Source organism: Cuculus canorus, chromosome 7 (assembly GCF_017976375.1).
Source record: "Cuculus canorus isolate bCucCan1 chromosome 7, bCucCan1.pri, whole genome shotgun sequence".
NCBI lineage: Eukaryota > Metazoa > Chordata > Aves > Cuculiformes > Cuculidae > Cuculus > Cuculus canorus.
The window spans coordinates 21,409,292-21,427,174 of record NC_071407.1 but is presented as its reverse complement, the minus strand read 5'-3'; the positions used below and the strand labels follow the sequence as shown (position 1 = coordinate 21,427,174).

At 42.9% G+C, this 17,883-nt stretch overlaps 1 protein-coding gene across 4 annotated transcripts in view; it reads right to left on the bottom strand.

Moving 5' to 3' along the window:
- SEC24C (SEC24 homolog C, COPII coat complex component) overlaps positions 1-17,883 on the bottom strand; it is a 35,126-nt gene that overhangs the window by 7,658 nt on the left and 9,585 nt on the right. For 2 of the 4 annotated variants that reach the window (XM_054070805.1, XM_054070806.1), the window contains exons 3-16: positions 17,245-17,328; positions 14,427-14,568; positions 13,455-13,633; positions 11,924-12,352; positions 10,556-10,686; positions 9,207-9,275; positions 7,669-7,780; positions 6,699-6,826; positions 4,518-4,656; positions 2,961-3,076; positions 1,850-1,974; positions 1,390-1,581; positions 719-812; positions 378-494 (exon numbers count right to left, since the gene is read on the bottom strand). In XM_054070805.1, coding sequence (XP_053926780.1) covers positions 378-494; positions 719-812; positions 1,390-1,581; positions 1,850-1,974; positions 2,961-3,076; positions 4,518-4,656; positions 6,699-6,826; positions 7,669-7,780; positions 9,207-9,275; positions 10,556-10,686; positions 11,924-12,352; positions 13,455-13,633; positions 14,427-14,568; positions 17,245-17,328 — 2,057 coding nt within the window. The remainder of the gene's footprint in view (positions 1-377; positions 495-718; positions 813-1,389; positions 1,582-1,849; positions 1,975-2,960; positions 3,077-4,517; positions 4,657-6,698; positions 6,827-7,668; positions 7,781-9,206; positions 9,276-10,555; positions 10,687-11,923; positions 12,353-13,454; positions 13,634-14,426; positions 14,569-17,244; positions 17,329-17,883) is intronic. The other 2 variants (XM_054070807.1, XM_054070808.1) reach the window with 2 other exon arrangements.

Sequence of the window (17,883 nt, the reverse complement as noted above, 5' to 3'; positions counted from 1 at the left end):
TTCTTTCAGTCCCTCTCCAGAAAAACTAGGATCATGTAAGTTCTTCCTGACCCTGCCTTTTTGAGTGTTACAACAATTATTACACATCTTCCTTTAACTGTAAGTTCAGCACATTTACTTTAGCCCAGCTATGGCATTTTATTCTGTATAAGAATCGAAATCTGTCTTCTTGCACTCATACCAGAGTTATTCTTACAATGGCAAGTTTATGCAGTCTGCTTACAAACAGAAGATTAAGTGCAACGTTAAGAGGCATTAGCTGGGATGGTTACATTACCTGCTACCCTTACAACTGTTTTAATGTTGTTTCGGAGTGATTTTATCTCAAAAACTACAATATAAACCTGTAATGTGAGTATCACGCAAGTAATTCTTACCTTCTCCTTATCTGTGTTGATCAGTTTCTTATCATCCCTGTTCTTTAACTTTCCAGGGGCCTCTGCAATGGGCAGAGAGGTGTGGAAAATGAAGAGCTTGCCAGCACACTCGGCTGCCTGCAGGTAAGCGAGAACAATAGCATGGGTTAGAAACACTTATAAAAATCATAAGGGAAACTGATTCAAGAACAAACATGCAAGCATCTCTTCCTTATGTCAGGAAGGCACTCTGTCAGACACAGGATCAGGGATAACTTGGTTACTTTAACCTGTGTTAGCAGAATATGAACTTCTGAGTCCTCAGACGGCAAAGAATTTGCCACGACAATGCATTTACTCACCTTCAGCGCCTCCAGCCCTGCTTGAATCACAGGTGCAAAAACAGTTTCCGTTTCTCTCGTGTCTGCAAACATTTCTGGAATCTGGTCCAGCAAACTAGCAAAGAACAAGGAAGAATTCCAGGTTCCATTTAATCAGAAAAGCCATGTAGTTAGCTACACCCCACAGTTGTGTTAGTTTGCCAAAACTTTACTAATTTCACTTTTTTCCTTTCTAGATTTTATCTTCTTTATCCCACCCATCCAATTTTCTCCACGGAATCAAAATTAGACATTACTATTGTCTCAGTTCAGTTATTTAGGCAGTTGCTTTAAAGACAGTGATTCACAATTCTTGCAACTTCCAGTCTGCATCATTCTTCATGTGGTTAGCTCCCCTCCCCCCCCCCCCCCCCCCCCCCCCCCCCCAGTACCGAAATGCCCGTCTGCCCTAAACTCCTTTACCCATACCCTCTGCCAAGCTGGACTATGAGCCAAACACACCCATTCCCCATGAATTTTCCCATCCTATTTTGCAAGCTTAAGCTCAAATAATATAGGAAGTTAAAATACATGAAATGACTTCTAGGTGAACGCCATGACAAATAAGCAGTGCATGTTACACTTTCAAATGAAACAATCGAATACACCAAACATGAAGCTTACAGCACTTACTGTGAATCAGTTTCTGTTACCTGGCAATCACTGTCCTGGACTCATTCACGTTCACCAGAAAACCATCGAGGAGAGGCACAAACATATCTGCCACATCCGAGACAACCATCATTTGTGGCTGTGCCAGTGAGCTCTTCACATTATAGAAGTGTAACACCTTGTTGTAGGTGACAAAGCCAACTCGAATGGCTGATTCTTCCATGTTGCCTTCCCTGCAAAAGACATCCTTGCCTTCACATCTTAGCAGACAGCGAAATCATCATACAGAATCCAACATGATAAAGTACAGTAGAAAAATGGCAGGAAGTAAGGTTTATTTTCACCTGCAAAGGTACCCAGAATGATAGGCTGCTTGGCCTTTTTCTGAATAAAGGCTCAAAAAGATTATCAAATAATTTTTTAATTTTTAGCTTTTTTAAAAGGGAGAAAGGGACAGTTTCCCGCATTTTGCCTGGCTATAGCGGTACACAATATACCTACCTGGGGAGGTAATCTAGGAGTGACTTCAATTCTTCACATATTAGCCTCACTAAGCCACTCTTCACAGCGTTGTAGGACACATCAATCATGAAAATGAAAGCAGGGGGACTAGGAAACTTGTTATTCTGTGGAAGAGAGGGAGGAAGTTATGGCCATTTAATGCAGCCCACATAACAGCTCTGTAACACAGACAAATGAAGGCTGGTCCAAACTCTAACAGCTTTCAGGTACTTTTCTACCCATGAGCAGTAATTATTCTCCCTGTCCAACTAACAAACACAGCAGCACACCGTACTTGGAATGGGTCAATATTACACACCCTGGACTGGTTTTGACATTGCTCAGTGAAGAGCACAATAATCACAACTAAATCATCCATTTATGTGACTCAGTCAGATAGGGACAGCAGGCAAGGAAGCTCCCTGCCATGCTCAGGACTTCGGAATCTGACCAGACTTGTTATAGGAGATTTCATCAATATAAAGCTTAAGATTTTCAGCCGAGAACTGCAACCTTTCCATTCTACTTAAATATCAGGTTTGCTTATGGAAAGAACAGCTTATTTCACTCAGTTTTCTGAAATCAATTGGTCATACTGGAAAGAACACACAGAACAAAAGCAAAACAGAAGAACCTTCAAGAAGGCTGCAAAGATCACATCTCATTGGAATTAAAAATGCTTTTTGCACTGTTACAAGAAAAATAATTTTTTCCTCCTTAACTCAAAGTAAAGCTGAGGCATCAGATGACCAGTATAAAGCTGCAACATTTAGGCATTTATTTTCCCAGTATTTATTTCAGCAGAGATTGCTGTACAGAGTCCCTCCTGCAGAGCCACCGAGGTAACAGGAGCTGCAGCTGCTTATACAGCACCAGAAGAGAACAGACATAGCTGTAACAAAAGCACATTGTGCCACGTGTGGATCCAAACTCTCTCTACTTTGGGGAGCAAGCAGACAAGCACATTATCTTGCACAACAAGCTGGGATGGATTAATGCTGTTAATTACCTCTGCCAGCCCCAAACAATTCATTTCGTTCTTACTTTCAGGAAAACAGGCTTTTTATTTAAAAGCAAATCAAAGTACCATAATAAACACATACTGCAGTACCTTGCAATAGTCAACTGTTGCTAGAAACTCGTAAGATCCCAGTGATAACTCGGGCCTATCATAGAAGTCTACCCGCTTTCCAGTATGATCCAAATGCTGGAAATAGTGAGGTGGCACTGGGGAAGGAAGAAACATTAACTTCAGTGACAGGCCACAATAAACACTGACTTGAGAGTGAAGAGGACCATGACTATTTAAAATGAAACTCCAAGCCAGCTAGCACTCTGTGCTAGCACGCGAGTATTGCTAAGAATATTCATGCAATTTAAGAGTGTTAAAGCCAGGAAATATCACCGCTTTGTTTTCCTTGTGCACCAGGTGTAACACTGCACAGTCACTGTCACACCTTTCCTGCATCTCCTTTACATTCTCATTCTATGTTTCATATCAGAAATGTCCCTATAACACGCTCTTAGGATTCTTCTGGAGGATTTAGTCCAAACAAAAAAATATAACCATCTTTTATCAGTAGTAACAAATTACTTACAATAGAATGAGAAACTCAAAAGTGTCACCATAAGGTTTGTGTACCTTACATTCCACTGGGCCTTCAAAGCAAGCCTACGGATGCCATGCTATGAGCTGCACATAGCAGCTTCTGCTTAAAAGGAAGCATGTTTAATATTAATTTAGAAGAGTAACTGAGATCAACTGGCATACCTTGAACACTACAATTCAGCTGTAGCAGATATAGCTACAATGTTATCGCAAAGTAATGTTTAAACAGGTTTTGTGAGCAAAAAAAAGTCCTAACTCATGCTACTGTCTATCATAGAATCACCAGGTTGGAAAAAACCTCTTGCATCATCAAGTCCAACCATTCCTATCTATCACTAAACCATGGCCCTGAGCACCTTGAGCACCTTGTCTACCTCTCTTGTAAATACCTCCAGGGATGGTGACTCAACCACCTCCCTGGGCAGCCTATTCCAGTGCCCAGTGACCCTTTCTGTGAAAAATTTTTTTCTGACACCTAGTCTGCACCTCCCCTGGTGCAGCTTGAGGCCATTCCCCCTTGTCTGTCCCCTGTCACTTGGAAGAAGAGGCCAGCACGCTCCTCTCTACAACCTCCATTCAGGTAGCTGCAGAGAGCAATAAGGTCTCCCCTCAGCCTTCTCTTCTCAAGGCTAAACAACCCCAGCCTCTCCTCTCCCTCAGCCGCTCCTCATAAGACTTGTTCTCCAGCCCCTTCACCAGTTTCATTGCTCTTCTGTCTAGATGTACATCTCTGTCTATCACTATCACAGGAAAATCTAAGTTTGAAATGCCCTAAGAAAAGAGCATAAAGTTTTCAAACCACCATATGTTACACTACAAGTATCTCATGCTAAAAGCTTGGTACAATAATGCTGCAATGCATGAGCACCTACTCAATTTGAATGTAATTTCAGAACTGAACACTGAACGTGTTTTATAACGATTTCTGTACAAGGCTAAACATTCATTAGAGCACAGCATACATTACAAATGATAACATGATAAAAAAGTATTTGTTTGCACCTTATTCAAAGTTCACTCCAACAGAGCCCAGAGACGAATTTTCAGAAGAAATCTTACCCTCAGTGACGCAGCTGCAGAAACAGCACTGGAACCTCCTTCCGCCCTCGATGAATTGCATAAAAGGGCACATGTAAGCCTTGCACCTATTGCATCGGACAGGGCCAGACTCTCCATGATCTACCAAGTAAGGAAGGGTCTGTGGAAGCAAGGGGGGGAAAAATAAATAAAGGTCACATGACAAAGAAAAAGAAGTGACCATGCATACTGCAGAGTTCAAAACTATCTTCCTGTGCACTGCATTGGATTTAACACTGGCAGCTGTGGGAGAGAGCACGGAGGGCAGGGAAAGCCTGAACAAGCGTTTCATAAATGCTTTTCAACTCACACTCTAGCATAGCAGTTCTGTGAGGGTTGCAGTCCCTAAGAGGCTATCCCACTTAGACACCAACAAGCCCTTCTGCACGGTGCTGCACCACCTTATATCACAGCCTGCTCAAGGAACACGGGCTCTGGCAGAAGTATAGCACCACACAGTCCATGTGTATTCCTAGCAGACATAACAGACCAAAGCCAAGCAAAGGATGGCTGTGATGGCCTCATGGGAGTGAGCACACAATTTACATTTCACCACCAGCTAGGTGTTTCAAAAGCAACTCTTCACCTCTTATTTTTGCCTTGCAAAAACTAAGCTTTTTTACAAAATAGAAGCCGGTCATTGCATTCCAAATATTCAGAATATAAAGCATCCAGATTACCTTAAAAAAAATGAGCTGATAAGACTTATTTTTGAAGTCCACCATGCAATACAGTACATCAATAAATTCAGCTTGTCTTGACCCTAGTGTACAGCAAGTCCTCAGAACCCTTATGTAGTGACACCATCTCTGAACTATTACTGATATTTGCTTTTTTCAGCCAAAACAGCATAAAATGCTCAGCAACTTCTGTAGCATCTCACTCTCAGGAAGAGCAGGAAGCACTTTAAAATGCTTAAGACGGAACTAGTGCAAGGCACAGGCTGCATTTGCAGTTCCAATCACCTTTCGTAACTAAGAAACTAGCTCAAAAGAAAGTTTAACTACTGCTTTCTGACATTAAAGGTGTCCGGTCTTAATTCTCTCAGTCATTCTAAACCTGTGATCATATTTAAGAGGCACTTTCACTGAGCAGGAGCTGAGCAAGTGCCTCACTTGCTTTCTTCCTCTTCATGCCACAGCTGTGACACGTCTCTCATTCAACCCCACCAACCATTTATTGGCAATACAGTGGTTTAGCAGCCAGTGTTTCCCAGCTCCTATTGCCCAGAGAAAACAACAGTTCAAGTTTTCTGACTGCCTGGCAATGCTGGTGGTATACTTCCAGGCAAGCAGCCTTTTTCCTCAGCCTCTGCACCAACAACACTCATATAAACCAGCTGCAAGGGTGCTGCAAACATGCAGTGCTATGCTATCCGTCACTGACCACTTCCTCCAGAGAGCACAGAAATAACTTTTCTGAAGCCTCAGGCGTTGCGTTCTGAATGGTGCACTGGCATAGGGCAACCTCTCGTATTTCACAAACAGGTGCTGAATTTCTACATATTCTAGATTTATCTGAATGTTGTATTTTAGTGAGATTTATCCCCTCATTACTGACAGATTAAGCTTTAGCTCCACTTAAAGTCTTAGTGTTCTGAACAGCCAAGCCTTCCTCTGCTGGAAGGGCTCCGTGACAGGGCGTTTGCCCTTGCCAAAAAGAACTTCCCAATGCTGGAAGTTAGCTGGTCTGCAAGGCAATTTTCTGATCCTAGCCATTTTTTTTCTGGATATCGCAAGCTTTTGTTCAAAGCATAAACACACCAGGAGACCTGTATATGCACACTACACAGCTTAATCAGCACTGCCTGGGGTGCTCCTATCCAATTCCTCAATCTGACATCCTAGACAAGACTTAACATCAGTGATTAGTAATGATTTAAACACTGTAGGCCAAGAAAGAAACTGAGATCAAATGGAAGTGTATGCATTTGTGACCACCCAAGTATTCTGGCCATTTGGTCACAGAGCTTGACAACCACTGCAAAAAAAGCTGAAATTATCAAGGCAATCAAAATATTAAATGTTTTGAACACAACATTCTTCTGCCTTGCAGATCTCTACCACAGGCTTGTGGGAGAATCTAGACTTCATTATTAAACATTCCTTCTCAAGGAGTCTGTAGAGCGCATACAGTGCACACAACTCTGCACGTGGTTCTCACCTCCTCTGGGGGCAGAGCAGCCAGTGGTTTTATGACAGCAGCCAGGGGAACTTGGGACTGTTTGGCCATGTCTGAGGTGCAGGGAATATTGTAAGATGTGCATCTTATGTAGCGGGGGCTTGCGTTGCCTGGAGAACAGGAAAAAAACACCCACAAGTTGCAGTACAAGTTGTTTTATATCAAGAACAGAAACAGAGTTACCTTCAGTTGTGTTAAGCTAGAGAGACTAAAAGCTTATCTAAACAACCAGTTACTTTCAATCTAGAAGACTTGAATTCCAAACAAGATGCCTCTTCATGATTAACAACGTATAAACAAAGCCCTTCACTCACAACAAATGAACGTGACTCCACATCAACTTAAACCTCTAAAAAGGCACTCTTGTTTCACTCTTTCTGCAGACTAAAACATACCATAGGCAGAAAACACAGCTAAAACATTTCTGCTGTTTGATTTTGTAATTCTGGCTGAAAAGTAAAGCACTTGATTGTGGAACCAGATCCTGAAGTTCTAATGGAGGTTACAGTCTCCAAAACTGTGTAGGAAATGAAAACATGAAATATCTTTTCTATATGAAGCCTGTGGACCAACTGACATCCCACTCAATTTAAAAAGAATGTAGTTCCTAGCCCAAATTAAATTATGTTGCTAGTAAACGTCACTTCCTAACTGCTGTTGGTATACCAACTCTACACAGGAGGCTTCATTGGCTGCTTTCTGATATCCTTGCTAATGCTGGTCCCAGGTACCCATCTTGGGAAACATTTATTCCTTCACAAATGACCAGGAGAATCTAAATTGAGACCAAACCAACACAGGACTTGACCATAAGCTTCTAATGGTAGAAAGAGACATCTCCAGCCACTGAAATCACTCCTCAAACCTTCCCTTTTGAGACAGAGACAGTTCTGTCACTGACTCTTTGGGGTTTCATTTTTGCTTGTTGTTTAGGAAAAAAAAAAAGTTTTACCTTGATCCTTGACCAAGAAATTTGTAGTTACAAGAGGTGGGACTTGCCCTCTCACTCCAGTGACAAACGGTTCTGACCCACGGTTACTTCTGTCATCTTCAATCACTTGAATCTGTGATAGGAAACACCACATTAATATTAGGAGGCTTCCTTTCAAGGTACTGTAAAATACAAAATTCATATCTGTGAGGCAGTGAAAAGGGGACCCGAGGCAAACATTGTTATCTCTAAAAATAAGAAATCTAAAGCAAATAAGTCTTGTCAAGCAGTCACCTCTCAGCTTGATTTCCAATAGGACTTAATGACTAATGATAAGTTACAAGTTGCAAATAGTATTTTTCCTCAAGGATTTTAAGTGGTAGTATATTTTGTACATTAAGGCGCGACCTGAACTCAAAGTCAAATAAATTTGCACTTGTATCAGCTGGTATAAATCTTACAGTTTCTCAGTATATCAAATTCTTCATTAATATAAATATGCTTAAGATAATGGAAATGCATCAAAGAGTTTTACTTGACTGAAATATCCACTGACCTTTACTTATGAACAGAAAAGAGTTATGCACAGTTTTAACTACATTTCCACGCTGGTGCCTGAATGGAAGCATTAAAGCTAGCAACCATTCTTCTGACCTTATCTGGCCACCAAACACTGGTGCCTTTGCTTAGAGTAAATTGTGAAACACAGGAGTTTGCACAGCAGAACTTCTCCCCTCTCAGTAAGGGTTCACCATGGCAGCAGGAAGCCTCCAAAGGCACCAGCAGCAACTGCTCCAGGATAAATCTGTTTTCATTGCAAAAGCCTATAAAATGACTGACACTGCTGACTCCCCGCTGCTGGTACCGGTTCCATGAGCAGCTCTGGCTACACAAGGAGGAAGAGATATGGGGGTAACAGCAAAATGTGGTTTTGTTCTTCTAATCCAAAAGGTAGCTGCTTTTTTCTTTCTTTAGGTAAGATGCTCTACACAAACATTAAATTTGCAAATTCAAAATTTAATGGTTATGTACGAGCACAGATAATGAGAGAATGTTTATAGCTCCCCATGCCTCATATTAATCTACTGCAAGACTTATATTGGGAATTAACATCAAAACAAAACAGTTCACCTGCAATTTTAGAACTTCAAAGCATTAACCCAGTAATGGTAAATTGACAAGAGCAGTAACCAAATTCTGCTCAAAACTGGTAGCAAACACAGCTATAACAGGCTCACACTGTGTGCCGATGGCTTACATTGGCAATGCCACCTGGAATCCGATGAAGGAAATATTCTAAAGATCAGACAATATGAAGGGGAGACATTCTTCATGATCTGTTTCTGAAACAGCTTTCTATTGCCTCACCATTCATCACAGAAGGGATTTTAACAATCTCTAGTGGTGTAATGTTACTCATTTTGATAAGACAAACAGAAGAGAGCAAGGAAAGGGTAAAGGGTTAATGACGGAGGGTTAGTGAGGTGAAGTTCAGGTTCCAGGCATGCACAGATGGTCACCAACACACAGACCACAATTGACATACACGCAGCACTTACTGGACTAGGAATTGCATCTGGGTCTATTCTGTGCCTGGGTTTCTGCTGGGGTGGCAGCTCATTAAGTTGCTTTTTTAAAAAAAATAAAAAGTAAGAGTGCCACAAATAAAAAAAGGAAAAAAAAAAAAAAAAGAAAAGAGAAAAGAGAATAATAAACCAAAGAGTAACAGCGTTACTTCTCTCTACCCAAACCTGCAGCCCTGGCATTAGATATGTCTGGAGGTTGGTTCATGCAAGAGGAAACTCCAGCTTCTGCAGCACACGCTGATAACAGAACCAGTCTTGCCAGGATATTGGGCTTGGGCTCTGAACACGCTGCTAACAAAGCAGTGGCTCACGTGCTCACTTTGGTTAGAAACTGGGGATTTACGCTTTAAGAACATGCTAAAATGAAGGCAATTGACACAAGCCATTCAAGATCTCCTTTAGTAGAAGAGAAGCAGACAAGCAATTAAAGACTTCTTATATTCTATGAAAAAAATATAGGCATAAGCTTTACATAAACTTGGAGTCTAAACAGAATCTTTTTTGATAGCAATGACTTCTGAACAGGACCAGTCCAGGTCTGAGAAGTAACTCAAGACTACATTATTTTTATAGCTTTGAAGTAAACCAAGGGAAAGCGCTGCTCTGGAAAGGTTTCCCATTATTGAATGACTGTGGTCTTCTGAGAAAACAACAGAGCAGCATCTGCAGCAGTGGAAGGAACAGCTCAGCCAAGCACTGGCAATAGTTCTGCCAGGTTTAACATTACTTGTCAGTGCTAACCATTACATACCACTACTCATCCTTTCTCAGGACCTCCATCCTGAAAGACAGTCCTAATTAGAGAAGCTGTCCATATTTGGCTGAAGTACTGTCATGATGTAATGACCAAAAAAAAAATGCTAACCAGCTTTCTGCTGTATTATAGCAAAAGGGAACAGAAAAGCACTAACACCATCTCTTGTTAGCCACATTTTACACTTGGATCATACAGTTGATAGATTTTGCCTCCAACCCTGAAACTAGTTCATCTTGGAAAATCATTAAGCAAGAATCCAGAAATGGAGAAATCTGCTTAATTGAAGCCCTCAAGAATTCCTAAAGCATAACATAGTGCAGAAAGAGATCTGAGGAATTAGAGCACTGATTTGCACATGCAGTGCCTTTCTTTAGGCACCAAGAAGAATACTGCTTCTGGGCTCACTCACAAGAGACTGAAGCTGGACACAGGGAAGAGAAGCAAGCAGAAAAACAGACTGATGTTCCTTGGAACGACACACCCGCTTTCAGCTCTGGTCTTTGTCAGTTCTGTTTTATGTAAAGACACAATGGGAGAGTTCACACTGATAAGAAAGGGAGCTTACAGGGCTAGGAATGGAATCTGGATCCAAGCGTTTTGGCGGAGGCGGTGGTCCGGGCTGAGTTCCATAATGTGGTGTTCCTGGATAGCCTCCTCCATAGTTTGGTTGGGGACCCCTCATCTGCCCAAACGAACCTTTCAAGAAAGGGATAGCAAATTCATACAATGGCTAATACTAGGCGTTTCCTCATTAGGCACTTTCCACTTTTCCTGTCATCATCAAAAAATAAGGAAAAAAGAGTCACATCCTTCTCAGTTAATTAGGATTAAATATATTGACCACAGGGTTTAAGCTTTGATTCATTAAGGAGGACTGTACCCATCAGTTTAAAACCAGACTTTAGGAAACACAGCTTTTTAGACTAATGTAATGATTTTTAGAATAATGATGACAATACACATTAAGATCATGAACATTTAAGTCTGACTGCACAATTGCTAGTAGAAAGGGCACACAGAACAGCTGAATAAACTAGCGGATGGCCTAGGATTCCTCAAACCAAAAGGTATGTAGGAGTTCTCCCAGACAGTTCTGGCTTGTCTGAAATTACAGTAATAAGTTAATGTGTGATTACCTCTTGTTTTGTAACTATCTGAAGTTATGTCATATTACTTTAGACACTCTCAGTCAGTTACAGAGTAACACCATGATTTACCCCATCAGTGCTTTTACAGATCATAGCAATCTGGACAGATATGTTTCAGTGATTTACCTGTCCGGTTGCGCAAAGCTGCATGGGGGATGGGATTCCTAACCCTGACACTTGCACACAATTACTTCATCCTAGCTGTGTGTAAATGTACCGATTCAAAATTCAGCCAAAACTGCATAGAGTTCAGGAGCTTAACTGATACTAGTTCTAAGCACACATAAAACGCGAAAGTCTCTACAAGGAGAAAAATTCAATTTTGTGAATTAGAAAATGTAGCCACTCCTTTTCAACTCCTCTCATGTACACTGTATCTGTGGACTGGCCAAGAAATTTATAAAATAGATAGAAAGGCTTCTTAGGATTTCAAGTCTCTACCTTTGAACAGATAACGTTGCAGAGATCAAATGGAAGTTCATAATAGAATTGTGATCACAAATTCTTGCAGTAATTATGTCGCTGATTACTAAAGAACTTTTGACAATTAGGCTAGGACTCCTTTAGTTACATTAATCCAATTAAAACCTGTATGACACACATCCTGGAATGACACATCCTATTGTTTATCTTGGATGTGTCCTTCAGACATGAGCACAGGGAAAACCAGAGGAAAGCTCTGAAAGGCAGTCAGAAGCCCACAAGTAACAGACCTGAAATCCAGTTCTCCATTTGCAGCACAGTGATCACATGTAACTCGCAACTCCTATCCTGGGAATACTCACCGTTCTGCTGCATTTGGTATCCTGGCTGAGCAGGATGAGTGGGAGGAGGTGGTCCATGGAGGCCTCTCATGGGAGGCCCTGAGTGTGGCCCTGCCATGGCTGATGGAGGCGGTGGTGAGGACACGTGGTTAGGCTGGGCCGCTGGTGGTCCAGCAACGGTCTGCCCAGGCAGCGGAGGGCCTGGCATGGCCGGCGGCCTTGAAGCGACTGTGGTAGGGGGGTAAGAGGAGGGAGGAGGGGGAAAACCAGGGGCCGGAGCAGGCAGACGCTGAGCCGGCATGGGCTGACCAGGGAACGGAGGCTGTGCCAGAGGAAGGTCCTGAGACACACTGGTGGGAGGGGGTCCTTGCGTTGCCGTGTAGGGTGTGTAATGACCAGATCCTGCTGCACTGAAGCTTCCTGAGACTGGGGGAACCGATGTTGGGGGACCTGATAAGAAGAAAGGATTATATAATTCTTGTGTATTCTCAAGACAAATAAGGTGCAAGCAAAACATAGAGACAGATCTTAACTGAACACCTTCCTAGATTCATCACAGAGCTGTAACTCCCCAAGAGATCTCAAACTTTATAGTTCCTTCACTGTCCTCTGTCTCAAAGTCTGAGTCTCTTATTTTACATAATCAGAATACGTTTCAGGATTCAGGGCTAGCATAAAGGAGCAAAGCCAGGAAAAAACAAAACAAGAATCACCACAAGTCGGTCCACCAACTCCTTGAACTGGAGTAAGTTTATATCTTCAACTCCACACCAAGTTGAAGCCTGTAGTTCAAGAATATTTTTGAGCTTCATGGTTTTATTAGCATGGAAATAAAGCACCTTGTGTATTTGCCACTGTACTATGTCTCAGGACAGGTTTAGACAAACAAAAAGGCTGGAGAAATCTGCATCCCCTACTCCTAATTTTCCTGTAAAGTCCATGTTAGAGTAGAAGACATGCCAGTCAAAAAGTATTTACCGAGCAAATAAAAAAATAAAATCTAGGTGCAGTCACACCAGTTGTCACACAAAAAAAGAAATCTCCAGCCTTCAATTCCTGTAATCTACAGCAGCAGGAGTGTAGATCTAATAAAACACAACAAAATATCTCAATTCAGTTTATACTGCAAAACCCTTCAGAATCATTCAGAGTAACTCTAGCCCTTTGTGATTTAGGCAGCCCTTTCCCCTCCGCCTTATTTTTTTTGGACTGGGCTACTGCACAGCAGCAGGAAGGCACGTAAACAGCTTGCTTAGGGACAGACTGTGTTTCACACCAAGATTCACCCAGTTGAGGACAAATACTGTTAACTCTCTTTTGCCACTCATGTCTTGCAGTACTTCCCACAGTCCCCTCCAACAGTCTCCGTTCTGTTGTCCCCAGTGATGACCTTCCTAGCCAGGGAAACTACCATTTACCTCAGCAGATGTTAACCCCCAAAGAACTCCCATCACCATATGCAAATGAATCACTGGCAAGAGAAAATCTTTTATGAAGTTACTAGCGTAAATGAAAAGCCACAGCATTATTTCTGTAGCCAGGGGAATCTCACCGTAGCCCAGTCCAGCTGGGGGAGGAGCAGCAGCAGCTGCACTGCTAATGGTCATCCCTGCCATGTGGTTGCTGAGCTGCTGCACGCCAGCTGTGGTGGGACCGTATTGCTGGAACGCAGATGTCTGTCTGATAGGTGAGGGTGCTGAGCCTGGCGGAAACGGCTGAGAAGCAGGTGGCCTGAGAAGGAATGAGAGGTCTCACTGGATTCCCCATTATATTGGCAGTTACAACCCCATTTTGGTTATTGCAAAAAATCAGAAACACAGGAATAGAGTCTCAGGGTGAGCAAAAGTGAGGTCTGCACAGCTGCCCAAGAAGCCTCTGCTGCTCAAAGGACTTGGAGCCTCCAGCTGACTGCACTGAGCTGGGCCTGATGAAAACAGAAGAAAACCATCTTCTCCCAAAACCAATGAGCAGAACAGAGCAGTGAGGACTGCTGCCACGCTCACCACAGAGGTAACAGCAATATCCTTCCACAGAAGATGCCCAAGAGCTCCAGAGGAAGGTAACTCAGAGATCCGTAACATAGAGAAAAGGATTCAGAACCAATAAGGAATTATTTAGCAATGACAGACTACAAATACGCTCCAGAGGTCAATTCATACTGCCAAGGAATCAAACACTGCGGCCGTATGGATGCAATTGTTTTAAAATAAGACACACTAAGAAACAGAAAATTCCTTACAAGAAAACAACTTTCAGAAAGAAAGTTTTTGGAGGAGAAGTGGTTTTGATCAGTCACTGATATCTGCTCGTAACGTTCCAGAAGCTTTTCATCTCCAGAGACTCTTGCTGTCTAACAAATACCTCTGTGGCAAAATGTTGTTGCAAAACAATAAGAAGGCAATAAGGAAAGTCAATGTTCACCACAGGAAAACCAAAATACATATTTTGTTTCACATCCTAAAAGGTGTGAACCTCGCACAGGTCTACAAAGGCCTTGGTTACGATCTGCGCTTTTTGTACTTACCGCTGCATCTGGGCTGCCGAGGTTGGAATTCCGTTCTGCACATCCCCCTGTCCAAACTGGCTGTATGCCAGGTGCCCAGAAGGAAGAGATACTCCAGAGGCCGGAGGGGGGGCTTCGGATGTTGGAGGGGCTCTTAAGGAACCTATGGACATAAGAGGGAAATTCAAATAAATAAATAAAAATGAACCACACATTACTCCAGAAACAAGGGCTTGAACCAACTATCGTGAAAAGTCCAGGAAAGAAAATGAAAAGTCCAGGAAAGAAAATGAAAAGTCCAGGAAAGAAAATGAAAAGTCCAGGAAAGAAAATGAAAAGTCCAGGAAAGAAAATGAAAAGTCCAGGAAAGCAAAGTGAGCAGAAACAGTTTAGCAGTGGCCAAATACTCCATAAACAACAAATAATTTATATAAGTATATTACAAGGAGCAAAACTGAAAGCACCAATATACTCAGCCAGTGTCACTGGACACCATCTCCACACAGACCAAGCAGAAAACATGCATTGTGGAGGCAGGACCTTCAAAAGACCATTTCATCTTTTGATGAAGAAAAAAAAAAAAAACCACTTATCTTATCAGTAAGGCATTACATTCTTCCTCCCCCAAGTCCAATTATTTTTATCCATACCAAGAAGAGTATCCACATGGAACCTAGTGCCTATTGCAGGTCAGTTTTCCTCACTTGACAGGTAAGCAGTTGTGCAAGTAGATTCACTTTTCAAAAGTCACACCCGACTAACTGCTTTTACAGGAAAGACAATGGGGGCCACCACAGACCCTGGCCTTCCACCCAGCCTCTCAGGAGTGGGGGCTCACACAAACACTCTCTCATTGTTCAGACTGAGCTGGGTCAGTCATAGCTCAAACAGATTTGCCTCAGATACAAGTCCTCATGCTTCCCACAGACAGCACAATGCTGGATGTGGCACCAGTTGGCCACCCGCAGTGCTTCTACAACAGAGAATATGAACTTATATTTTAATAATATCATGTTAAAAATGCTGATAAGTAAAACCACCACACGACCATGCCTGCTGACCAAAAGGGACACCCTTCATGTATGGGGCATCCTTAAATACAGATGACAATAGAGCAAATTGCCCTGTGTCTCTGACAGCGACCGGCATGACCAGTTTATAAGGGACTCCCAAAACCTTCTTGCAAAGAAACACTATGACATAGGAGAAGCCATTTCTCAGCTCTACAGTATAATTTATACACCAAAGCATGAGGTTTTATAAGCCTTTGACACAGTTTCTCACAGCATTCTGCTTCAGAAACTGTCAGCCTCTGGCCTGGACAGGCGTACACTCTCCTGGGTTGAAAACTGGTTGGATGGCCGGGCCCAGAGAGTGGTGGTCAATGGAGTTAACTCCAGCTGGAGGCCAGTCACAAGTGGAGTTCCTCAGGGCTCAGTACTGGGTCCGGTTCTGTTCAATGTCTTTATCAATGACCTGGATGAAGGCATTGAGTGCACCGTCAGCAAGTTTGCAGATGACACTAAGCTGGGAGGAAGTGTCGATCTGCTGGAGGGTAGGGAGGCTCTGCAAAGGGATCTGAACAGGCTGGACTGCTGGGCCGAGACCAATGGGATGAGGTTTAACAAGGCCAAATGCCGGGTCCTGCACTTGGGGCACAACAACCCTATGCAGCGCTACAGACTGGGGGAAGAACGGCTGGAGAGCTGCACGGAAGAAAAGGACCTGGGGGTGCTGGTTGACAGCCGACTGAACATGAGCCAGCAGTGTGCCCAGGTGGCCAAGAAGGCCAACGGCATCTTGGCTTGTATCAGAAATAGGGCCACCAGCAGGTCCAGGGAGGTTATTCTCCCTCTGTACTCAGCACTAGTGAGACTGCACCTTGAATACTGTGTTCAGTTCTGGACCCCTGACCACAAGAAGGATGTTGAGGCTCTGGAGCGTGTCCAGAGAAGAGCAACAAAGCTGGTGAAGGGGCTGGAGAACAAGTCTTACAAGGAGCGGCTGAGAGAGCTGGGGTAGTTTAGCCTGGAGAAGAGGAGGCTGAGGGGAGACCTTATTACTCTCTACAACTACCTGAAAGGAGGTTGTGGAGAGGAGGGAGCTGGCCTCTTCTCCCAAGTGACAGAGGACAAGACAAGAGGGAATGGCCTGAAGCTCCGTCAGGGGAGGTTCAGGTTGGATATCAGAAAAAAATTCTTCACAGTAAGAGTCATAGGGTACTGGAACAGGCTGCCCAGGGAGGTGGTCGAGTCACCTTCCCTGGAGGTGTTTAAGGAACGGGTGGATGAAGTGCTTAGGGACATGGTTTAGGGAGTGTTAGGAATGGTTGGACTCGATGATCCAATGGGTCCTTTCCAACCTTGTGATTCTGTGATTCTGTTTCAACTTGTATATTTTTATCTTACCTGCTATACGTAATTCCAGACAGAAATGAACTAGACCCTCTAGGAATAATCAGTTGTTTCTTTGGGGCTCTCGCTTTAGTACTAAACCTTCTCCTGTTCTTCATTTTGAGACTTCTGATAGAATTATTTCCAGAGACATTTTTATATATCTTCATCCCATTAAATCTTGTCTATTCTAAACCACTGTTACAGTACCTCCGCTTTCCCATTCCTTTGGCTAAGCACTGATTTCTATTTGTACATTGTGTGGTATTCCTATTTCTGAATGTCTTTTGTGATTTATATGTCTGGAGCATGCCTACAAATAGATATGGAATTGTCCCACCCACCTCCACCAGAATAATCAGGTATCCACACCTTTGAGATAAATATCCATATTAAAAGGGAACTTGGCACAGCACAAACACTCCCACAGAAAGGACACAATTTACCTATGAAATTAGGTGCAAGAGAAGTGTCAGAGTTGAGAGATACAGGACAGCCCTTCGAGGGGAACCCCAAGGAAGGAAAGTAACCTGGAAAGACAGAACACACCAGTAAATCAAGCCTCACAGAAAGCACCAAGAGACAGCATTTGCAATGCTGAGGACAGTCTGCAGAAGATATCATATACATAAAATCCATGTCACATTCATCATATTATTCCTTAAGCTGTATTCCCTCTCACTGTACTACCACGCGCACTGTATATTACCAACACAGTTCACATACTGCCATTAACACAAGTGTGAATAGAATCATAAGCCAAGTCTACGTGAAACAAGGCAGCAGCCTAATTGTTACAGGTATTCAGATAATGGTGTGTGCACTTTCAGCTGCATGATCTTACCAGAAGAAACATGACAGACTGACTGAAAGATGTGTACAAAACTGTCCTGGTTCTTTCAATGTTCTCACTCTGAGAAGCAGTTATTTTCAGCCAGCAGCACAGTCCCCCGCTTCTGGTCCCAGCCAAGACTGGCATCACTGGCACAGCATTCCCATGCTCCCAGTAGTTACAGCTTGAGCTTATCGTGTAACCTAGATGAAAAAGACTCCCTGCCCAAGGATGGCACTTGCTCTCAAGTATC